The 22,444-nt window shown below is 41.7% G+C and overlaps 1 protein-coding gene across 3 annotated transcripts in view; it reads right to left on the bottom strand.

The window, feature by feature from the left end:
- Positions 1-8,716: 8,716 nt before the first annotated feature.
- BCOR (BCL6 corepressor) overlaps positions 8,717-22,444 on the bottom strand; it is a 32,619-nt gene continuing 18,891 nt past the window's right edge. For all 3 annotated transcript variants that reach the window (XM_075263963.1, XM_075263965.1, XM_075263964.1), the window contains 9 exons: positions 19,794-20,057; positions 19,183-19,470; positions 18,657-18,976; positions 17,324-17,554; positions 12,913-13,079; positions 12,438-12,583; positions 11,486-11,563; positions 10,756-10,915; positions 8,717-9,911 (listed from right to left, as the gene is read on the bottom strand). In XM_075263963.1, the coding sequence (XP_075120064.1) occupies positions 9,620-9,911; positions 10,756-10,915; positions 11,486-11,563; positions 12,438-12,583; positions 12,913-13,079; positions 17,324-17,554; positions 18,657-18,976; positions 19,183-19,470; positions 19,794-20,057 (1,946 nt within the window). In that variant the 3' untranslated portion in view covers positions 8,717-9,619. The remainder of the gene's footprint in view (positions 9,912-10,755; positions 10,916-11,485; positions 11,564-12,437; positions 12,584-12,912; positions 13,080-17,323; positions 17,555-18,656; positions 18,977-19,182; positions 19,471-19,793; positions 20,058-22,444) is intronic.

Here is a 22,444-nt window from a genome sequence, read left to right as displayed (position 1 = left end):
TTATGCACCCACATTTAACTAATTATGTGTTTTCTTGCTAAGATAGGAGACACAAAATGGTGCCTTCTAAGAAGAAACTTGAGTTAAACATGTCTATAAGAATTGAGTCCTACTACTGTTTAGAATTAGTTATTTTCCTGTTTCATAGTAATAATACCTCGAACCACTGCTATTTTCCAGCTTTCTAATGATCACCACCTTTAGGCCGGAAATGCCGCAATTTGCCCACCGTGGAAGCACCAAGGGAAAAATCGCAGCATTTTACAGTATCTGCAAAGTGGATGGGATTCATGCGAATCCCCTGACCACTTTGCGGGAAAAACTGGCGCGGTTTTGGAAATTGCAGCATGTCAATTATATCTACGGAAACGCCAGTGGCTTCCCCGTAGATATAATTGTAACAGAAAGTCCATGGAGGAAAACTCTGCAAACTTTCTGTTTAAAACACTGTAGGAAGAATCGTTATGCTTTCCTGTCGCGGTTTTTCCCGCTGCGCTTTATAGCTGCGGGTTGTTCCGTGGGGCCTTAGCCTAAGGGACATTTTACATTAGCTCTTAACAGTATTAAAGGCAGCCTATCATTAGAAAAGGACATATTGAAGTAATGGCACATTAGAATAGCCTTTAAAAAGGCTGCTCTACTCATATCTCTTATTCTCTTGTGCTCCTTGCTGTTTCTGCTGATATGCAAATTATGCTCAGGGAGCACAGGAATGTTCCCCCTGTGCTCCGAGCACACCAGTGTCATCAACACTTCTCCCCTGCATCTTTGCGTACGTATTCAACGCTGCGCTATATGCACTTGAAATCCCACACATGCGCAATCAGCTCTACCACTTCAGCTTCGGACAGAGCCGACTGCGCATCCTCGGTTGTCCATTTTGTGGTGGTCTGTTACACAATTTCAACTGCGTATAGCACAGCGTCGGATGCCTACGCAAGACTGAAGATGAGGAGAAGATACAGGGGGGAGTGAATAGGAGGCACTAAGGGGGTGGCGAGCAGTTGGAGACCCTGGTGTGCTTGGTGCATAGGGGGAATGCCGCCTTTGCTCCCTGACCATAATTTGCTTATCAGAACAAATGCTTCTTTACACAAACGGCGGGGAGCACAAGAAAATGAGAGATAGGAGTAGAATCCTCAGAATCCAGTCCAAAAAATGGCTAGCCATGACTGGATGCCAGTGCACTGCACCCTGCTCTGGATTAGGCCCAAATGAATGGGCCTACTCAGGAGAGAGTGTTCACGCCACAGACTCTGTGGCTGATTCCACCGCAGAATCTGCCTCAAGAAAGGGCATGCCGCTTCTTTTTTCCACAAGCGGGAACAAACTGCTCGTGGAAAAAGGTACCCATTGAGTTCAATGGGAGGCATTTTTTTTTTAAATGGAAACTGATACGGATTCCGCGTCAAAATCCTCACCAAAAAGTCCAGTCTGAACCTGGTTATAGACTTCTATAGGCAACATGTAGTTTTATATCTCAGTGGGCTGATTACTCCATCTTGTCTACTAAGACAGGTTTACTAGAAATTTCAGAGTGAGTTAAGTTATGGGGTTTGGGAAGCAGGGAGTCAAAAAAATTAAAATCGAAAAATGCCTGCGGTGGGCAGGGGGTGAAATTATTCTGTTGAACCACAACTCAAAAGCAATGTCTGATTTTCATTAGTTGATCTTCAGTAAATCTCAATTCCTTAATACTTTTGTTAGTTCGAGATTATTTCAGTGGCCATTGTGGGTTTCTCTTTCCTTAATGAAAGGGTACCAATAATTTTGTCCACGTGTGTACATGACAGCTGCCACAAAATCAGCTGTTTGCTGGGGCTCTCCGTTTGTGACACAGTATACAGTATTATATACCTGGACAATCTGAATCTGCCAGATGAAATGCTGCTGCTTGGTCATATAAGTGGTTCCTAGTAAGGCCTCTTTCTGCCATATGTTCTTATAATGTCATATGGTAGTTGGGAGGCACATTACAGGTTTTGGGAACAGGAGCTTTAAGTTGGGTAAAAGTACAGATTTCAGTAACATTCCAAGACACTGATTTTGGGAAAGAGAAGATTGTGCAACTATCTGCACCAGCCGCCCTCTGTGAATCTGGCCTTGTGTTTCTTTCTGATACTTGTTACAAAGACTGAGTAAACAACTAAATTATCGTTTGTTACCGAACATAGACAATCTTCACGGATCAATTCAAGGATGACTGAATATTGACATTATCCGGGTGCAGACTTTTCTATAGAATAAGGCAAACATTATAGTCCTCCTAACTATTCCCACCACAGCTAAATTACAAGCCAATTATGTATTGAATGCTGAAAAGGAAAATAGACGTCAAACAGTGGTAGAGTCCCTGCCTTAGTACTCCCTTTGTCTATATGATAATTTCATCTCCCTCTCATGATGTACCTTCATGTCATCCCTTTATCAGTTGCCGTGTACATTGCAGAATCAATGTGATATAGACCTTTCTCGGCAGGAAAAGGTAGAACACTGTTGTACGAGCGTGTCTTCAGAAGGGATTACCGGCGTGTCTGGGCTCTTTCAGATTTCTTTTCTATGACAGGAAAAGGATTAAAAGAAAATGTTTCATATGCATGTGTCTTTGAAAAACCTGTTAATGTCACTTATTGCAGTTTATATGACCATGGCTACTTTGTTTTGTTAGACAATATAGCACTTAGATACGTATTGGAGCTAATAATGGACCAAATTCTCTCACTTTTTATTTTCTAAATTGCAGATGCATATTCTCCAAAATTTGATGACTGAAAAGCAAAGGACCTCCTTCTTTTGGGAATAAAATTAAACTGGGAAGGAACATCCACATGAGATGTAGATTGATCAGTTGCAGATTTTCGCCATAATTCTACCACCATATTGCCATGGATTGTACACTCTGTATAGCAAAGGCCGGAATCCGCAGTGAAAACCAGTAGTATACAATCTAGTGTGAGGAAGAGATTTCATCTAAACTCACTCAATTTGCAGCTACTATATATGATGTGTACTTCCACCTGCATATATTCCATCTGAATATACCCTAAGGCCTCGTTCACATCTGCGTTTGGATTCCGTCTGGGGGAGTCCGCATGAGGACCCACCCGAACGAAATACCGAACACAACTGGAAGTGGTGTGCAGTAAAAGCACACGGACTCCATAGACTATAATGGGGTCCGTGTGCTTGCCGCCAGATCTCCACAGGGATCATGCAGACAGGAAAGTAGTTCGCAATCTATGAGATGCACTTTACATATTTTCCCCTTAGATTTCTTTGCTATCCCCAAACTTTTTGTGTGCGTGTGCCAATATTGAGATCTTGCCTTCAAGAGAACCTGTCACCGGATCTTTTCCAACCCAATGATATAACTTTTCTGATCGGCACTGTCACCCTGAGCATTTTGATATTTTGTTTATCCATATCAGTTCAGCCATTCCAACTATATAAGCCCTTTTAGTATAGATGCAAATTAGGGTTTATTTGCCAAGGGGGCAGTAATACTGTGGTTTATCTGGGGGCAGGAGCTCAGGAGCCTGAGATGACTCCACACCTGAGCTTTTGCTTGCTTACTTCCTGTACACAACCTTATGTATCTCTTAGGCCAGTTCACCACGTTGCAAATTGTTGGCCATGACGGAAATTCTGATGAAAAATGTTGTGTATTATAGTACCTGCAAAGTGGAAGAAACTCTGGTTAATCCCATCTACACATTGCAGAAAAAATGGTCATGTTTTTGTAAATTTCAGCATATCAATTAGGGCGGTTCACATCTGCGCCCCGTTCTCCACTTTCAGGTTTCCGTCTTCTGCCTGGGAAACTGGACAGGAGACGGAAACCAGCAGTCACTTTTCAAACCCATTCATTCGAAAGGGTTTGCAAAGTGTCCGCCTGTGAGAGTTTTGTCCTCTCCGTGGGCAAAACAGTTTTTTTAACCGGACACAAAGTCGGGCTTGCGGGACTTTGTGTCCAGTTAAAAACAAACGGTTTCCACATAAGTGTAATAGAGACAGATAATCTGCAGAGGAAAACTCTGTGAAACACGCTATGTAATAAACCACGATGTGCTGTCTTTTCCGCAGTTTTTGGAAGCAGTTTGTTTGTGGGGCCTTAGCCTGGTTGCTCTAGTGTTTTTCTCTGAACTCAGGCTGGTCTTACACAACTGTATTGAATGTAAGGTCCGCAAATTGCTGATCAGCAACACTAGTTGCTGATCGGCAACATAGACTCTGCAGATGTCCGTGTCCTGCCGCACTCGCCCATAGAGTTCTATGGGCGAGTCCGTGTAGTGCTGCAATTTACGGCCATTACGGATATGCGCTATAAATTGCGGACCATGGTTTCGGCCCGGCCACACCATGGATAAAATATCTGGTGGTGTAAGAGGCCACTTTGAATATAATGTGTCCGCAAATGGTCCGCAATTGAAAGCCCTCAATTGCAGACCATTTGTGGATTTACATTACGGTTGTGTAAGACCAGCCTTAGCCTGTTCATTTGGATGAATTACAAGAGGTTGATAAAGAATTGTCCAAATTTTAACAGCACAGATTGTACACGTGGAGGTTTATGAATGTGCTGCATGATTTTACAGGATGATTTCAAGCTTTCCCTACATAAATTATAGTCTGGGCTACATAAATTCAGGTCGTGCTCTCAGACGTTATCCGGTTTTGCTGTGTTCCTTGGTACAGATTTTGGCTTTCTTCCTTGGTTATCTAACTTCTTACTGATTTGGCTTTGTCTGTGAACACGACCCTGGCTCAGACACTGTTATTTCTCTACTGATTTTGGATGCTAATATACTCTCCTGGTTTTATTCTGGCTTGGGATTTCGCTTGCCAACTATGATCTGCTAGTTTCCTGCAGTATATTTAGAAATTTCTTAAACAGCAATTCCCTCACTTGGATGCTTTTGTAGGGGATTACCTTCTACATATAGTATATAATGGTAGAACACGTCTGGATAAAATCAGAGGAATATGAAGTATGTAGTAGAGAGCTAATGTACCTCTATGGCAGTCCTTTTACACCACAGTGTATAATAGGGACATAATACAGCTTAATACAGTCCATTAGCCCTAAAACTGGCCTATGAACCTGGGTCGCACTGTGAGTGGTTGGTGCGGGTTTTCACACCCATTTTGCATCCAGAGGCACTTGTTTTCACAGACCCCTCATAGATCAGAGTCTACTGAGTGATCTGTGAAAGTGGACCATCAAAAAAATATGGGTCATGTGAATAAATTGTAGCTGCGAATGTTGCTCATTTTAATATAGCTTTGTTGAAATTTTTGAGGGGACAATAGAAAAGGATGCAAAAATGTCCCTTTCCACGGTGCTTTTGCTGATCGGTTATGTGAATGTAGCTTAAGGGTATGTCAATAAGGGACATAAGTTCTGCTGAAAAACTTTAGTGTAAATATTGCCGTGAATTGACAGCAAAAAGCCACAAACAATCAAATCCATAAGTTACATGGGTTTAATATTTGCACATTATCAGGCTTAGGCCGGGTTCACACCTGCGCTTGTCGTCCAGTTTGTGCAATTTGGACGGTTTCCATCTTCTGACCCGCGAAACTGGACAGGAGATGGAAACTCAACGGTCAGGTTTCAAACCCATTCACTAGAATGGGTTTGCAAAAGTGACTGCCCGTATGCGTCTTCTGCCTGTCCGCGGCGAAACAAGTTTTTTTTAGCTAGACACAAAGTCAGACATACAGGACTTTGTGTCCGGTTAAAAAAACTGGTTTGCCCATGGTCAGGCAGAAAACGCACACGGGCTGTCACCTTTGAAAACCCATTTAAGTGAATGGCTTTGAAAACAGACTGTCGGGTTTCCATCTCCTGTCCAGTTTCATGGGCCAGAAGACGGAAGCTGGACGGATTGCACAAAATGGACAATGAGCACACGTTTGAACCCTCCCATAGTTGCCAGAGTAAAAAAAACTGCAAGATTATAGTTTTTGTTAATATAGACACTGAAAAAAAAAAAAAAAAAATCACCAAAAATGTCTTAAAATATGTTTAATACTTGATCAAAACTTGATCAAAAAATTAGATCATTTTTTTGATCCCTTAATGGTCCTGTTCATACAGCATTTTGATATTAGTTTTCAGATAATTTGTGATAGATCTGTTATAATCCGCTATTTTTTCCTTCCACTGACACCTAAAGAGTTAATCAGATTGCTAATTTTTTTTTTTTAGAGAAAAATATATTAACATAACCTTGAGATTTGGAACTCTGCAGAAGAAAATTAGACCTACAGTACCTATAAATAGGTATACAATTTATCATTACTAGACATGAGCGAACAGAGGTGACACACTCACTAAAAATTTGATTCCCCTCCCACCTTCCCTGGCGTTTTTTTTTTTTTTGCACCAATAACTGTGCAGGGGAGGTGGGACAGGAACTACGACAACGGAGGCATCGAAAAAAAATCGGAAAAAGTTAATTGGCTGGCTAAATCAGGTGACCTCCAATTTATATGAATAGTGGATTTAATATCCGGTTCATATGAGACTGTGAACTATGTGATTGTGAGACAGGGATAGATGTACTGGCAGGGTTAGCTAGGGATTATCTTTATTTAGGTGAGAATGTCACCCACCCAGCTCTTTGGGGCTCTGTCTGGTCGGGATCCCTGTCAGCTTGCGATATGCGTGAGCTGACTTTTTCCCATAGGAATGCATTGACCAGCATTGATTGGCCAAATGCCATACAGAGTACAACATTCGGCCAATCAACGCTGGTTCTGCCGGAGGCTCGTCTGTGAGGAGGCGGAGTCTAAGATCAGACCAGAATGAAGACTGCTGTGGACCGATCTTAGACTCCGCCTCCTCCGGCAGAACCAGCGTTGATTGGCTAAATGCTGTACTCTGTATGGCATTCGGCCAATCAACGCTGGTCAATGCATTCCTTTGCCGAGACGTAGCAGTGCTGGCCTTGCGCTCAGCACTGCTACACTGGAGATGAAGCAGAGCTGAGTGTGCGCTGAACCCTGCTGCACACTCTGCTCTGCTGAGATGCAGCAGAGCTGAGTGTGCAGCAGGGTTCAGCGCACACTCAGTTCTGCTACATCTCTGATGCAGCAGAGCTGAGTGTGCGGCAGGGTTCAGCGCATCTCTGATGCAGCAGGGCTGAGTGTGCAGCAGGGTCAGTGCACACTCAGCTCTGCTACATCTCTGATGCAGCAGAGCTGAGTGTGCAGCAGGGTTCAGCGCATCTCTGATGCAGCAGAGCTGAGTGTGCAGCAGGATTCAGTGCACACTAAGCTCTGCTACATTTCTGATGCAGCAGAGCTGAGTGTGCAGCAGGGTTCAGCGCACACTCAGCTCTGCTTCATCTCCAGTGTAGCAGTGCTGAGTGCACAGCCAGCACTACTACATCTTGGCATAGGAATGCATTGACCAGCGTTGATTGGCCGAATGCCATACAGAGTACAACATTCGGCCAATCAACACTGGTTCTCCCGGAGGAGGCGGAGTCTAAGATCGGTCCACAGCAGTTTCCATTCTGGTCCGATATTAGACTCCGCCTCCTCAGACGAGCCTCCGGAAGAACCAGCATTGATTGGCCGAATGCTGTACTCTGTATGGCATTCGGTCAATCAACGCTGGTCAATGCATTCCTATGTGGAAAAAGTCAGCTCGCGCATATCGGAAGCTGACAGGGATCCCGACGTAATACAGTGACTTGGGCATGTTAGATGCCCCCAGACATGCTTCCCCTGCTGTCCCAGTTACATTCCAGGGTCTTGGCATCATTTCCTGGGGTGTCATAGTGGACTTGGTGACCCTCCTGAGTCGAATAGTGGTTTCCCCCTAAACGAGTACTTATTCCCCATAGACTATAATGGGGTTCGATATTCGATCGAACAGTCAAGTATTGAGCGGCTACTCAAATCGAGCTTCGAACATTTCACTGTTCGCTCATCTCTAATCATTACAGAATTTTGGACTCAAAATGATAGGTATGATATAATACTGACAACGTATCCCTTAGTGGGGTTCACATCTGCATTGGTATTCCGTCCGGGGCAGTCCACATGGGGACCCTCTGAACGGAATACCAAACGCAATTGAAAGTGCTGTGCAGTAAAAGCACAGGGATTCCCATAGACTATATTGGGGTCCGTTTGCTTGCCGCCAGATCTACGCACAGAACATGCAGACAGGAAAGTAGTTCACAATCTACTTTCCTGTCCACATGATTTGTGCGAGCAGCGCGCGGCAAGCACACGGACCCCATTATAAACTACGAGGCCCGTGTATTTTTACTGCACACCGCTTGCAATTACGTTTGGTATTCCATTCGGGGGGGTCCCCATGCGGACTCCCCCGAACGGAATACAAACGCAGATGTAAACGAGGGGTAATTTAATACTTTGCAACCTTAGGCTAATTGTACAAGACCATGTGCTGGCTGCCAGCCATGACTGAATGGCACACAGATGTCTTCATTTAATGAATGGGGCTGCCACAAGACATGGTCACAAGACTGGACAAGAATAGGACTGGTATTGAGTTTTGCAGCCCGCACGCTGATCTGTGTAGCACACAGTCATGTGTGTGGCTGGACAGAAATTAACAGGTCAGTGGGCTAGCGGGCCAGTGTAACGGTTCTGTGCAAGGTGACTTAAAGAAATTCGACCAATCCCTCTGGAACTTCACTTCAACTTTCTAAAAGGAAAAAGAAAGTTCACAATATCCATTTACTGAACAGTTTTATTGCCTTTTTAAGAAAAAATCTTGTAAAATATAAATACAAAGGCAGGTGGTTTACTTACAAAGTTTAAACACAGATCTGAAAACATTGCACACACATCTCAGGAAATTTGAGTTTATATACAATTCATCTGGACTGCAACACTTTATCTTACAGCTTTAATATTTTACAAGCGAAAAAAATAGCTCAAAAGTCTTTATCTTTAAATTAGAGCATAAAACGTCTGAATGTATGTATATATTTATATAAGTATACAGGCGTGTGCGCACACACACATATGGGATATATATATATATATATATATATACACACACGCGCACACACTCAATTTATGTGTGGAAATTAAAATTTCAGATATTTTAAATTAGATTACAAAACTTCAAACAACTTTCTATGGATATTTATATATATGTGCATAATTTCACTTATATTACAAAATCTGGATCATATCCAACATTATTTACCAAAAAACTGGTAATTTTTGTAAACATAAAAAGGTCATGAAGTGCTGCGTCTTTTCGTCCACATGACTTTTTAAATACAAATTATAAAGTATTTCTCGTGCCTTCAGTGCTTTGCAAAAAAGTCTAAAGTCTCAATTAAGAAAAATAGATAACAAAATAAAGTGTTACGAATAAAAACAAATTATTATATCTCCCAAAGCAAATGTGCACTGAACTTTTCAAGGACCATATAAATCTATTTAGGTTTTCTGGAGGGGGGAAAAAATTAAACCAAACCAATCCCATATACAGAGATATATATATAGATATTTATATATATTATATATATTTTACAACAGTATTTATAGAATAGTGTTCTTTCTATATCACATATTCACAAAATAGAAATTATTGTACAGAATTGGGGAAGGGCTTGGCTTTTTAACAACTGGCATAAGACTTGTCTCCTTCAGGATTCAACCACTCAATGGAGGATCCAAGTAATGTTTGCAGTTCACTTGTGAATTCCACAAGCTCCAGCATTTCTTTGCTGTCTGGACTGAAGTGTTCAAGATCCTCCGGTGAAGAGAAGAGCTGGCTTAGTGATACTTGCTTATATAATTCGGCTTCTACAATACTGACTATTTCAAGGTGAGGATGCTCGCTGCTGAAAGACTGGGAGGTCATCTTCAGCTGCTTTGTGACATCTGACAGAAGCAACCAGTTCCTGGGCCTAGAATGGGAAAAAAGGACTGTTTAAAATAACTGTACGACCCTATATGTTCAAAAGGAACGTACGTGGCATTATTGATTGTAATCTTTATCTGTCATGTGGGTCCTCATGCAGTAAACATGTGGCGTGTTTGATCATCTGTGTCTATCAATAGCTCTTACTACAGACACGCTCTCCCGTGAGCTAATGAACAGAAATGAGCGGTGAATTAATCAGAATCTATAAGAACAGGCTAATGCATCCCAATTACTTCCCACAGCAGACTCACCCAAGAGTATAGACCTTTTAAATGGATTTTCCAGCCCCAAAAACATTTTTCATACAGATGACCTTTCAGAACCAGACCAGATCAGATACTGATGACCTATCCTGTGTATAGTTCACCAAGATGAAAAATACATGGGCTGAAAAACTTTAGTGACACTTTAGGGTAAGTTCACATGGGGTTTTTTGGACCGGAATCTGAGGCGGAAGCTGTGACTGGATTAGGCCCAAATGAATGGGCCTAGTCAGGAGGGAGTGTCTTCAGGCGGATGTCGCGAGGCAAATCCGCCTGAAAGGGAACAAACCGGCTCCCGGAAAAAAAGAACTGACCGGCGCACTCTCAGCTTTCCCGTCATGTGCCCCGTGGGAAGAGCTATAGTGTTGTTACCAATAGCTCTTCAGTGTCAGAACGGCGTTTCTGACAATCTGTGAGGAACGCCCCTCCTTAGAGTAGCATCCATAGCACTGTACTGTCAGAGGGGGCGCCCATTAAAGAATGGAATATACAGGGGCAAAAAAACAACAATAAATGGCTTGTTTTCTGTAATATCAAGATAAACATATTGTCTTGATAACATACCCCTGTGTAAGAGACACCTGGACATTGTAGCAGGGTAGGAGGGGGCTATCTGAGAATTCGAACTCAAAGGCATCCACACAACCATCTTCTTCATCGTCGTCATCATCATCAGGACCTGGCGGATTTGCCAAAATATCAAATCCACTCTCATCCTTTGAATCTGAAAAGAAAATATTAACAAGATCAAATACCTCCTTAAAACTCGTCTCCTAATGGGTTAAAACTGAAAGCTACTATGAGTTACTGTAAGTCATGCGTTATACAGAATACAACACGTCTCTACAAAGACTAACAGACATCTTACTTGTCAAGTTTAAATGACATGACTAAAAATACATATTTCACAAAGCAATTGTCAATAAGTGATTTATTAAACACGGATCTGTTCAGTTTATTAAAATACTTCAGTATGAACCAAACATGGAAAGCTTATTTCCATCCGCTCATATCTATGTGTGATATCGATGGAATCTCCACTGGAGATAAGTGATATAAATGTACATAGGTCTATGAGTTCAGATTCCAGTAACATGCACTGACTTATGTAACACTAGGGAATACTTGTATATTACACAACTTTAGCGGCACCTGTCAAGCCACCCATGTCTAGTCATGAGACAGAAATCCCATTCACTGAATAACACCTGATTTCCAGCCACATATCTTATGATCTGCTTATTAGGATTTATTTCTAGTCTTTTAACTAAAAAGACATAATAATGACTCTTACCACAGACAGAACTGCCATAGAAATCCCAAGAGAGTCCAGGGTCATCTCCAGTACGCCCTTGTAAATCTGTTAAGTACTCTAGAGGAAGGGAAAATAATTTAGATACACATGCAACGAAGCTACACATTATGTTATATGACCATACTGGAATTACGTGAGCAGCTATTGATACAGATTTTTTAGCCAAAGGCAAAGGTGCATTGCTCAATACAACCTTGCGCGGTTTTTATGACCACTGAGTTACTTGAGAAAGTAAATGCAAAAACGCTTCCGATGTAGGAACCTATTGTCGTATGTATACCATAATAGTTGGAAAACAGCAAACCAGACCACGAATCTATCCCCTAGATGCATGAATAATCTGGAAATTAATCTGGTTTAATCTTGTTTTGACGCTATGCAGCATTTTCTGTGTCAGATAAGGCTCTATGAAGCCAGCATCTAAAGCAATTCAGTCTAAACAGTCGCAATCCTGACAGCGGGGGCTGCACAGACATCATATGGCAGCACGGGAGCTATTAAACCTGCAGGTTAAACCAGGTTTCAATCTAGTCACTGGGATTTCTCATTACGTGACAGCTAAGATCATACTCTCGCTGCCTAATTTAGCTGTCTTTGGTACAGTAGAAGGCGGGGGAAGGAAACAGCTATCACATCTGTGTAGTGAGACTGCCAGTAACTGTACCCTGCTGTCTTATAATGGTAAAATGCCCTTGATAAGAGAACTGTGCATGTACATTCACTCACAATAATGATCACCAAGGCTAGACTATTAACAAAATGAGATACAAACTTAAATTCTAACCTGGGTTGTAACTATGACATATCTGTACACAATAGCTTATTCTGATATGTACTAAACACTACGGCGACATACGGTATCTGTATATACCTTATATATAGTTTACGGATACAGCAGTGGAGACAGATCTGGATGACCAAAAATACTCACCAGTCAGGAAGATTTCCATCCGCTCACTATGGGTCATTTTGGCAATTGTTCTCCCAGAGTATGTTGCTAATGTAGGATCAGCTCCATAGGACAATAATAAACGCACAATTTCCAAGTGATCGTTCTCCACTGCATCATGGATAGGCCTAAGGAAAGACACATCATCATGAACCTTCATGTCATACTTCTGGTAGCCTGTTCATTTGACAAGACGTGCAATATAAATGAGGCCTTGGAGGAGTTGTAGGAGGTTAGGACAACACAGCTGCATCCTTCTCGAGACATTCCTGTCCATCAGCTATGTAATATAGCAGTTGTCTCATTTAAGTGTATGGGACGGAGTAGTAATATCAGACAGTGGGGCAGTGTTTGCCTGCTTAGATTTATGGTATTTTTAGTATCCCCACATTTCAGTAATTGATACAAAAATGTCAGAATAATTCTTCCCTCTGCAATCTTTCCAGCAGCTACCCACCTTGTACCATCCTGTGCACTGCAATTGACATCTGCCCCGTGCTCCAGAAGATGCCGAACAATAGTCAGCCAGCCTCTCGCACAAGCCTCATGTAGCGCACAATAGCCTGCATTGTCTCGGTGGTTAACATCACAAGATTTGCTTTCCAGGCAATAAAGAACCACTTCCTGCAGGAAAAAGAAATTGGAGATGGTCACTATGATTAAATGGCCTTTAAAGTGCGCTCAGTTAACATACACATTAAAAATATTGCAGGTCTCAATTCAGACCCCAAACAATAGACAAAGTCGCTTAATGCAGGAACTGTCCATCCTACATTATACCCGCCTGCTAAAGCCCGCTACCTGAAATCATTTAATATTCAGTTGACATTGTCTTAAGTTCACACAATGCTAATATAGTCATAATTAATGCAAAGCTATAAGCACTAGGTAGGAGTTGAATTACTGCAAATTATAGCAATTTGTATCGATATGAAAGGTTACAGCACCATGTCAAGTTTAATCAATGCAATAATCCTTAATGTCCTCAGGTAATTGAAAGATGAGTTAAAAGGCAAAAACCAAAGTTAAGGGATTTCTGGCTATGAAAAGCTGAGCCATTAAAGGGGCCCTACACCTTTTAGCTGTGCACTAAAAATGATATGGCTTTGTAATTCCTGTAGAGACAAAAGAGCAATAAAATAACAGCCAAAGGATCCATTTTACAGTTAAGTTAAATCATGGCTCCCAGTGTGGAAGAGTACATAACATTCATTTTTATATAAATCCCTATACCGTACCCATCTGCCCTTTCCTTCTGATCACAGACTTGTCTGAACCTCCTAATTGTAATGGAACTGCCCAGCTATATTATGTGTATGGGGGAAGAGTAGGATTAGGCAATTGGATTTCACTGTGATTAACCCTTTATTCCTGCGGAGACTAGCTGCCGTCTGAGGCGAATGGTAGCAGCTCTCTCCCCATTAAGAACTATACTGAGCGTGCATACGATCAGAGGCTGGGAGTCAGGAGATCGAACAAGCATTCAGCCAACGGCTATCTAATGTGTATGGCCGGCCTTTACCAATTGTATATCAGTTATCTGTGGGCGCATGACCAAGTACAGAAGATGTAGATGGAGGGGGCAGCCAGGGGCATTTTACATTTTTGCAGCTTGGAGGGAAGCGCCATCACGCTGTTCTAGTTGTTAAATGAAGCATTTAGGATATATTAGGATACGGCTATTTAAGTGATTCCCTATACACGGAGTGCTACTAGCAGCGACACAAGTAAGCAAATGACTATATATATGATTTTACATACAGACGGCTGCTTATTTTCTATTTTTTGGTTCACAACTCATTGCTAATTAGTTAAGCTAGATAATATTCACACAAGTCCCTATGGAAACAAACAATAACCTATGGAAAGTGCCTTCAGCTGGAATTACAACTATGGCCAGTTTTACGTAACGCGATCCCCGCTATAGGTACATTAGAGAAGAAACCGATATTCCACGTGCAATTCTAGCGAGAGGCTGTTTTCAACCAATTAAAAAGAAAATCTTCACAGCGACCAAGGGGAAGCAAGAAAGGAAGAAAAAAATTACAGCAGCAGCTGCATGATTTGCATGCAAGGCAAACCAGCATCCAAGCTGCACGTAAAGCATATTGCCATTTCTCAGAAGACGTAGGATCCAGGAAACCTGCTCTGCCGATCTATAAAGGTTAAGGAGACTGCTCAGAGACGCCGCGCATGTTGATTCACTGCCTGGCGTTCAAGCTTGTTATTAGTCAGCAGGCAGAGGGAGGGGTGAAGAATAGCTCGAGAGCATTTTATTCATTCGGATTCAAACCAAGCAGGGAGAGAGCACGCTAATCTGTGCTCTGGGCGCGCCTGACCCGAGGAGACGGTCGCTAGGATACAGCATGAAGCCTTTTCGTTTAGTTGGGGCTGTACATATTAGACTAAAGTGAGAAGCAGCAAGCTAATGAGATGCTTGTCCAAGTGAGGGAAAGATACCCTTGTGTCACGTGTCAGGATCAGGTACGGGCAACTGCGAGCTACCAGCACAAAGATCGGTTTTCTGACACGCAGGAGGCCAAGCAAGCATGCTTCAGTAACTCTACAACCTGTTCTAAATGGCATCAGCGACTATATAATGTTACAGTCTGGCTGAAAATGCAGACGTACTAGGGAACGCCACTAACCATGAAATAATAGCTTGCATTTCCATTACTTTTGGCCTCATTAGAAGATATGGTAACATGGGTAATTAATTCCGCCCCTTAGGCTGTTCCCACAGAGCAGTTTTATTAAAGTTGCTGCAAATGGTAAAAATTAATAATAATGGGAGCAAATACAAGAAAGCAGAATAAATAGAAATAAAATGTAAAATGCTAAGAAAAAGCATGAAACACATAGCAAAGATGTTCTAAATCAAGACATGCGAACTGTCTTCGTGCAGTGTACACATGTGAGATGTGCCCCAAAGGGGATACAAGATGTTGCTATAGCAGGGGCATAACAAGCCAATTTATACAGTTGATTCCTACATACGTAGGCGCAGCAGAGGTCTAACCCTGGAGCCCCTTGGGCTTCATGCAACATATATGAAAGGGTATTGTGTGCCAATTACAGCACTGGGGTTATTTTATATAGCAGTGGAAGTTATTGGGTCACTTCTGGTGCAAGCCTCCAAGTGTGTCCCTATATTTGCACCGCTAGATGGCAGCCACTAGGCTCTCCTGAGATGGTAACGTACCAGAAAATCCAGATGACAATCATCAATGCCACCATTTATCATGTACTAAATAGTAAACAGACTAGTTTCCTAGAACTGGCATGGTCTGAATATACAGAATGGAAATATCTGACGCCGGCATTAAACGGTATCAAACAGCCTGCTCTAAACCGGAAAGGAAACAGCAGATTGAGTATGTGAACCTAGTTTTACTTTCTTCTAACCTGAAAAGAAAGGAACGTGAATAAAGCTGAATGGTGACAGTGTCAGCGCTGTCTGGAAAGCACCCCTTTGAGTATTCTTGGTAATGAAGTATATGTAGACAACTGACACATTTCTCTGAAAATGAAAACCACTACAGGGTTTCACAATTACACTTCAGGACAGGAAAGTGACGAATCTGTTACAACAACAAATGTAAAAAGACATCCTACATATCAAAGCGAATTAAGCTAAAGGACATTGTTTTACTTGCCGCTCACCAAATCTTAAAATTGACACTACAACTTCTCTCTAACCATTCCACATGGGAAAATGGAGAAGATCAGATAAAGTAGAGTTGTCTCTGTTTAATTCCGTCCAAACTTTTTCAGTCATTTACCAAAAGAACAAAATGTATGTATGTATTTGCCATTGATATTTTTCATTATAATATCTCGTTCTTGATCCAATCTGTACATAGGAAAGGTTACCACTGTCTACCAAGTGTTTTTTATCTGAAGATGCCCATACTAAGCCAAGTAACACTAGGATCACTCTACTGTCATCTCTCCATTGTTCGGGTCCATCTGGGAGACTGACTGCTAAAATAGCAGTAACACGTAGCGTTTGACAGACTCCATTGACTATAATGGGGTCTGTCGAGTGTCCATCGTTATAAAACCGGTAGAGGAAAAACAGAAATCGGCGGACACTGTAGCGGAGTCTCCAATGGACTCCAACGCAGATGTGAACAGTCTTAAGTGTATAAGTTCATCAAGAAATGTGTGACGCTGGAGTGAGGCAATAGGAGGAAGGGGCTTTAATTTTGTAGTACTTTAAAAAATGTACAATGTTCAAAATGTTAAAGGGACATTACAATGCACAAAAAATATCCTAGTGCTTCCTCCGTTAATTCCCTCCTCCAATTAGGTAAATCTTGTGGTTGTCCCATGAGCTGAGCCATTTTCTCCCTGCTCCTATTCACTATCCTGTGTCTGGCTGCATGACAACTGGCTGGAGCAACAGACCCCTTCTCCCAAATAGTTGGAAAAATAAATCATTCCTGCTTTTTGGCCAAGCCTCACTCGTCTCCAGCCAAAGGTAGAGAAGGATATACCTCACTGGGTACTCTGGAGGATTTGTACATAACTGTTTTCTTAAGAATATGCACAACTTACTGCAGACTGACAAAGAGTGGGGGCAAGATTATTTCCTGATTCTTTTTTTATCATTTACGTCTAGGTTTAGTGTTGCCTTAAAAAAAAAAAAAAAAAAAAATGGTGACAGCAAACCATTACTAGTCAATAATGTGAACAGAGCACTGGTACATTGTTTTGCCGGGTAAAAAAAAAATAAATTCTTATATACTAGCATGACAACACGAGTAGGAAAAACACTGATGCATGGCATATGGTACATGAGTGGGATGGTGTCATAAAGGAATACATGATTTATCAAATCTGTCGCTACTGCAATAAGCACTTACTTCATAGCCCAGCCGCGCTGCTCTCTGCAAGAGAGTCTCTCCAGCGTTTTTGTTAACAATAAGACGACGCGCTTCAGGTGGCATCGGGCGACTAGGTGTAATGTCTTGAATAGGGTTGAGGAGTGGTGACATCTGGGATGGAGTGTGCAATAGAGACATTTGATCTGGCACTTTCATCGGGGAGTTATCTGGGGAAAACTCAATCTGTTTCCTATACCCCTTTATGCTGACCTGTAAAACAACACAAGTTTACAGACATTAGCGGAAGATCCAGGGCAGTGAACTTAAAAGTCTTGAATCTCGTTTTCCATCTATTTATGGCGTCACCGGCTTCTGTCATTAGCTACAGGACTACATTCTAATGCAAAAGAAGAATTATCTACTTATCATAGAGATCACACCACCATAAAGGTGCAGAGACCATTTAATTTAATGCCAAGTAGTTGTTGGAAGTCAGAGGCCATACACTTAAGAAAGGGAGAGTGTGATTTGTATATCGCACATAGTAAATGACTTCTTAATTGCAATAATTACATTGGCATAGTAATGTTATTAAAGACAAATTGATCCTATGATCTGCAGAAACTTTTTTTTTCCCCAAGGAAGGCAAAAACGCCCTCTCTGTAAATAAACACCGCACAAAAAAACATCACTGCGTAAGGTCAACAGGTATAATAAAGAACAAAGGGACATAACAAGCGGGAAAAGAAAATGAATGCACAAGCCCAGTAGACATAATATAATGTAACACAATGAATGACTTCAAGATGTCTATGGAGAAGCAGGAAATATTAGAAATCTATAAGCGGGTGACCTTTCAGTTGCACTGCAATGTAGTTAGCACAGAACCAGCTATTAATCCTTTCAGTTGTGAAATGCTGCCTGTCGCAAAAAATAATATGTTGCGGACCTCTCAGGAATAATTCTCCAGGCCTTCCATTTCAGGCAATTAAAGAGGGGAGAAAATAAAAATATAGTACAAATTACCCAGCATGCATGTCACCATAATCTGGATGCATGGGTCAAGCTCTGACGAGAACAAGGGTGCAAATACGCTCATATTTAACCCTCAAAGAGAGTAACTCGTTCTCAAAAAGTCCCATTTCTTAAACTCTATTTACTCATGTAACGGCCAACCGTCTAGCACCAATATCCGACAAGGTGCTGGGCCTAAGATTACACTATACACTACATGCTGTGACATATGGATTTCAGCATATTTTGTCTTAGGCCCTAACGAACTGCTGAAAAGGCAAATGTCCAGTGATTTAAATCTACCTGTATACATTATACATATAGTGTGTAAAACAAGGAGACAAACAAGCGGAAGCACCTTTTCGTCTGCACTTCCATTATCCATGCTATCATCTCCGATTAACAGTCTTTTCCTCTTTCTCTCCTGTGGAGTCATGTGCTTTGTCTTGAATTGCCGTTTTCCAGAGGGCTTCTCGTACTCTGTGTAATCCTCAGGCAATGACGCGACTTGGAGACTCCCCTCTTCATCTGTACATGGCACGTACGCCTTGCGGCCCTCTCTAATCTTCTGCTGCTTGGCTGCTAACCTAGGGGCTGGAGTAGGGTTTGTCTGACTCTGACGTTTGCTGCTTGGGCAGCAGAGTGGAAAGCCTTTCGTATGAGCAGACACAGGGATGTCTGAAGACGGAAGAAGAGAGAAGAGAATTCAAGATGTTAAGCGCTGCACAGCTGGAGCCCAGAAATGAATATGGATTCTTACAGAATAAGCCTTCTTAACCCTGCAATTCCCATCACATTAATAATTAAACAGCAATTATCTCCCTTCTAAGGCATAAATAAATATATATCAGATTAGTCTGTACTCCCAGTGGACAGCACTGTACCTCCATTAAGATCCTCCAAGTCACTGGTGCTTTTGATTTCGGGTTTAGCTTTGAATGGTTTTTCCTCCACACTTCTGTGCTTGTTTTCAGTGTCTATGATCTCCCGACTTTCAGGAGCCTCCTTTCTACCAAGCTGTCCTAGCTCCCTTAGGTGCTGCAAGTGCCTTTGTTTTTTGGGGTGCAATCCTGTGAGTTCGATACACACTCTCAGGTTCGTGACTTCATTGCAGTGGGACTCTTCAATGGATTTTTTGGAAAGCTCTGGCACTTCCCTCTCTGGCCAGTCATCTATAAAAACCAATACACATGTAAGGATTTTGCTTAATACACATACTGTATGCAAGCAAACATATATACAGTACGCTTAATGTTTTGGAGTAAAGTGCATTATGTAAAGCTTATACTGTTCCCAACTTACCATACAGCAACTGGTACTATGAAAGATCATGGAATTAAATATGGGTAAGAAAACAGGGAAGTGGCAGATCATGTCCGTTATGTCTGTAACTACAGGTTGCAAAATGTCACAGTGTCCCCCCCACCACTTCTGTATTCTCGTCTAAAAATTACCACCGGCACCCACTTCTAAGACAGCAAGGAAAGTTACTCACCAGTCTTTTTCCTTTTCACCCTTACATCTTCCTGTGCGGCTTCTTCACAGGTTGACTGTTGGTCATTGGAAAAGGGCTCTCCAGGTTGTTTCCTTTTTAACCCCACACTTGGTCCTTGTAGTTTTACATCAACTGTGAGTTCTGGTTTCTCATCGACAGTTTCACAAGCAATGTGTTTCTCCGAATGACTGTCTTCACTAGGCACTACCTGTACTATATGGTGAGATGTGTCAGTCTGATTTCCACCAGTGGTCTTCAGATCACCTGAAAGGTATAGGAGCAAAGATTAATATATAGCCTTCAGATCAACACAGTATTCAGACAACCATACTTAGTTCAAAAGAAAGAGTTGAGTAATATGGAGACGTGCTGTTTTTGGCAGGACGGAATGTGTATTCATATTCACATTCAACAATCGAACTTTTAGGAATGTAGCGGAGATCCACTGCCACCAGAGGCGCCCACCCATTGCTTACCCTATTCTCTGGACCAAGTATGCTTAGGAGGAATATCTAATGGCAGAACAAGCATTGTGCTAAGAGCTACTGCAGGTGTACAGCCAACATAACAAACACACTACAATTTAAAGCAGCAGGGTGAGAATGGTTTCCACTATAAGAGACCATAAAGTGTATAGTGTACGGACAAGAATTTTACAATGCGGTCCTGCCTTCTTGGTATTACATTATATTAATGGAACACAAATTTTACACTTGCAGCACTACATCAAAACCCAGGACTGGATAATATGCCACACTACGGGGAATAAAATTCCTCCAAAAAGCTGAAACTAGTATTAACCCATATTAATATTGCCTAGCTTATAAATAGTATCTGCTAAGTTTTAGAAATACCCGGATGAAGTGAGTCCATATAAAGAAAGTGTGTACATGAATGGCTCGCACACAGACGGAATCTGTTTCGTAACACCACAGGTCTGTTTTGCTGCGGAGAATGCAGAAATGAGATCATACGCTCCTCTGCGAGTCCAAGTCATTCACTGGCATCTCAGGATTTTAAATTTGCCTGTTGCTTCATTATCTTCAAGTAGCGAGCGTCCACGTGACTCGTGGAGATGTGATGCTTGCACGCCAGTTACTTAGATCATTCGATCATTTGATCTCCGAACAATCATATGACTCATGCAGCACATGCATCCCATAATCTCTCGTTCGTAGGGAGAAGCGGCTCCGCCGATGAATCACCATAGCAACATTTACTAGTCTCCTGGGCAACCAGGCCTGCTTCAGTGCCACTCGTACAAGGGCCCCCCATTCCCAAACTGGATAAAAGAATGTGAAACCACTTAAGGACAATGACCCGGGTTCTGTTTGGGCAGCTGGAGGACTTGTGCCATTAGCACAGCAGGACAGAAACACAATATTAACCCAGCGGAATAAGAATAATGTTCTCTGGCGGAGAGAAGATTTCACAAAACGGCAGAGTAAAGTAGGCCCGGGAATTATTGCAGCAGGATCAGGTATGGAAATGACCACATCTGTTTGACTGCAAACACTGGAGAAACCCTACAAGCAATAACCTACTAAAGAGACAGCGGCAGATTCACTAAGAATTTTCTGCCTTTATTTTGGCGTAAAAAAGTTGAAAACCTTTAACACCACTTGAAACTAATAAAAGTCACAAGTGGCATTTTAATACCCGCTTTGCCACGTTTTTAAAAGTAGATAGGGCGCGCCAAATTCACTAACATTAGATAGAACTCTGTTAGCCGTGAGTTGGCGTAGATTTGTGCGTCATGAATCTGGAAGATCCTCCACTATCATATCATATAATATGCTGATCTTGATGAATTCACCCCGCTTTGTTTTTGAGTATACATCTGAAAACTCCTGTAACTCCTTAAGATTATCATAAGACAATTTGCTAGTTTCGTCTTCTTCTTACTTCTTATTGATTAAATTACACATAACCATAAATTATGCATGCCTTGTACTGCAGTTTTAAGGGGGCCTGAACAGAAATGATGGCAATGATAGCGCCTCTCAAAATTTAAGATCAGTCCATTCTCTGTCTGGGAGGCAGCCTGCAGTATGTGAACACTTCCCAACTACCCTGTTTGTGATTGGAGACCAGACAAATTAAGCTCCGCCTTCTGATATCTATCTAACTATATATATCTATATCTATATATATATATATATATATATATATATATATACAGTGTATGTATATTATACAGTGTATGTATATTATGTGTACATTTTTTTTTTCTGATTTTCATAATGGACAGAATTAGGAATATCTTGACCTCTATATATTTCTATAGCAGCTCGCAAAAAATCATGCAGGCTGGGTAATAGGTACTTCATCTATTAATTGTTTGTATTTCTTTAAGGACAACACGACATACTGTGTATTTGCTGCTTTTACCAACATTAAGACATTCATCGTATCTCTAAACTATTGGAATGAACCTTCGTACAGTCTTCATTTCCAAGAATATAAAAGGGTTAAAAGTCAGTGTAAAGAAACTACTTGGAAACAGATGTTTCGCACCGCAGAGCTGTGAGGCTGTAATGGAACAGAAAATATTCTCTGCTCGCTGTAGCCACCAGCACAGGTTGCGATGATTTCAGCTTCAATAACAGCACAGCGCAGAGGCTTCTGAACAGGGCACGCGGTGGGGATTT

Source organism: Leptodactylus fuscus, chromosome 2 (genome assembly GCF_031893055.1).
Source record: "Leptodactylus fuscus isolate aLepFus1 chromosome 2, aLepFus1.hap2, whole genome shotgun sequence".
In the NCBI taxonomy this organism is placed as follows: domain Eukaryota; kingdom Metazoa; phylum Chordata; class Amphibia; order Anura; family Leptodactylidae; genus Leptodactylus; species Leptodactylus fuscus.
This window is presented reverse-complemented; position numbering and strand designations above follow the sequence as displayed.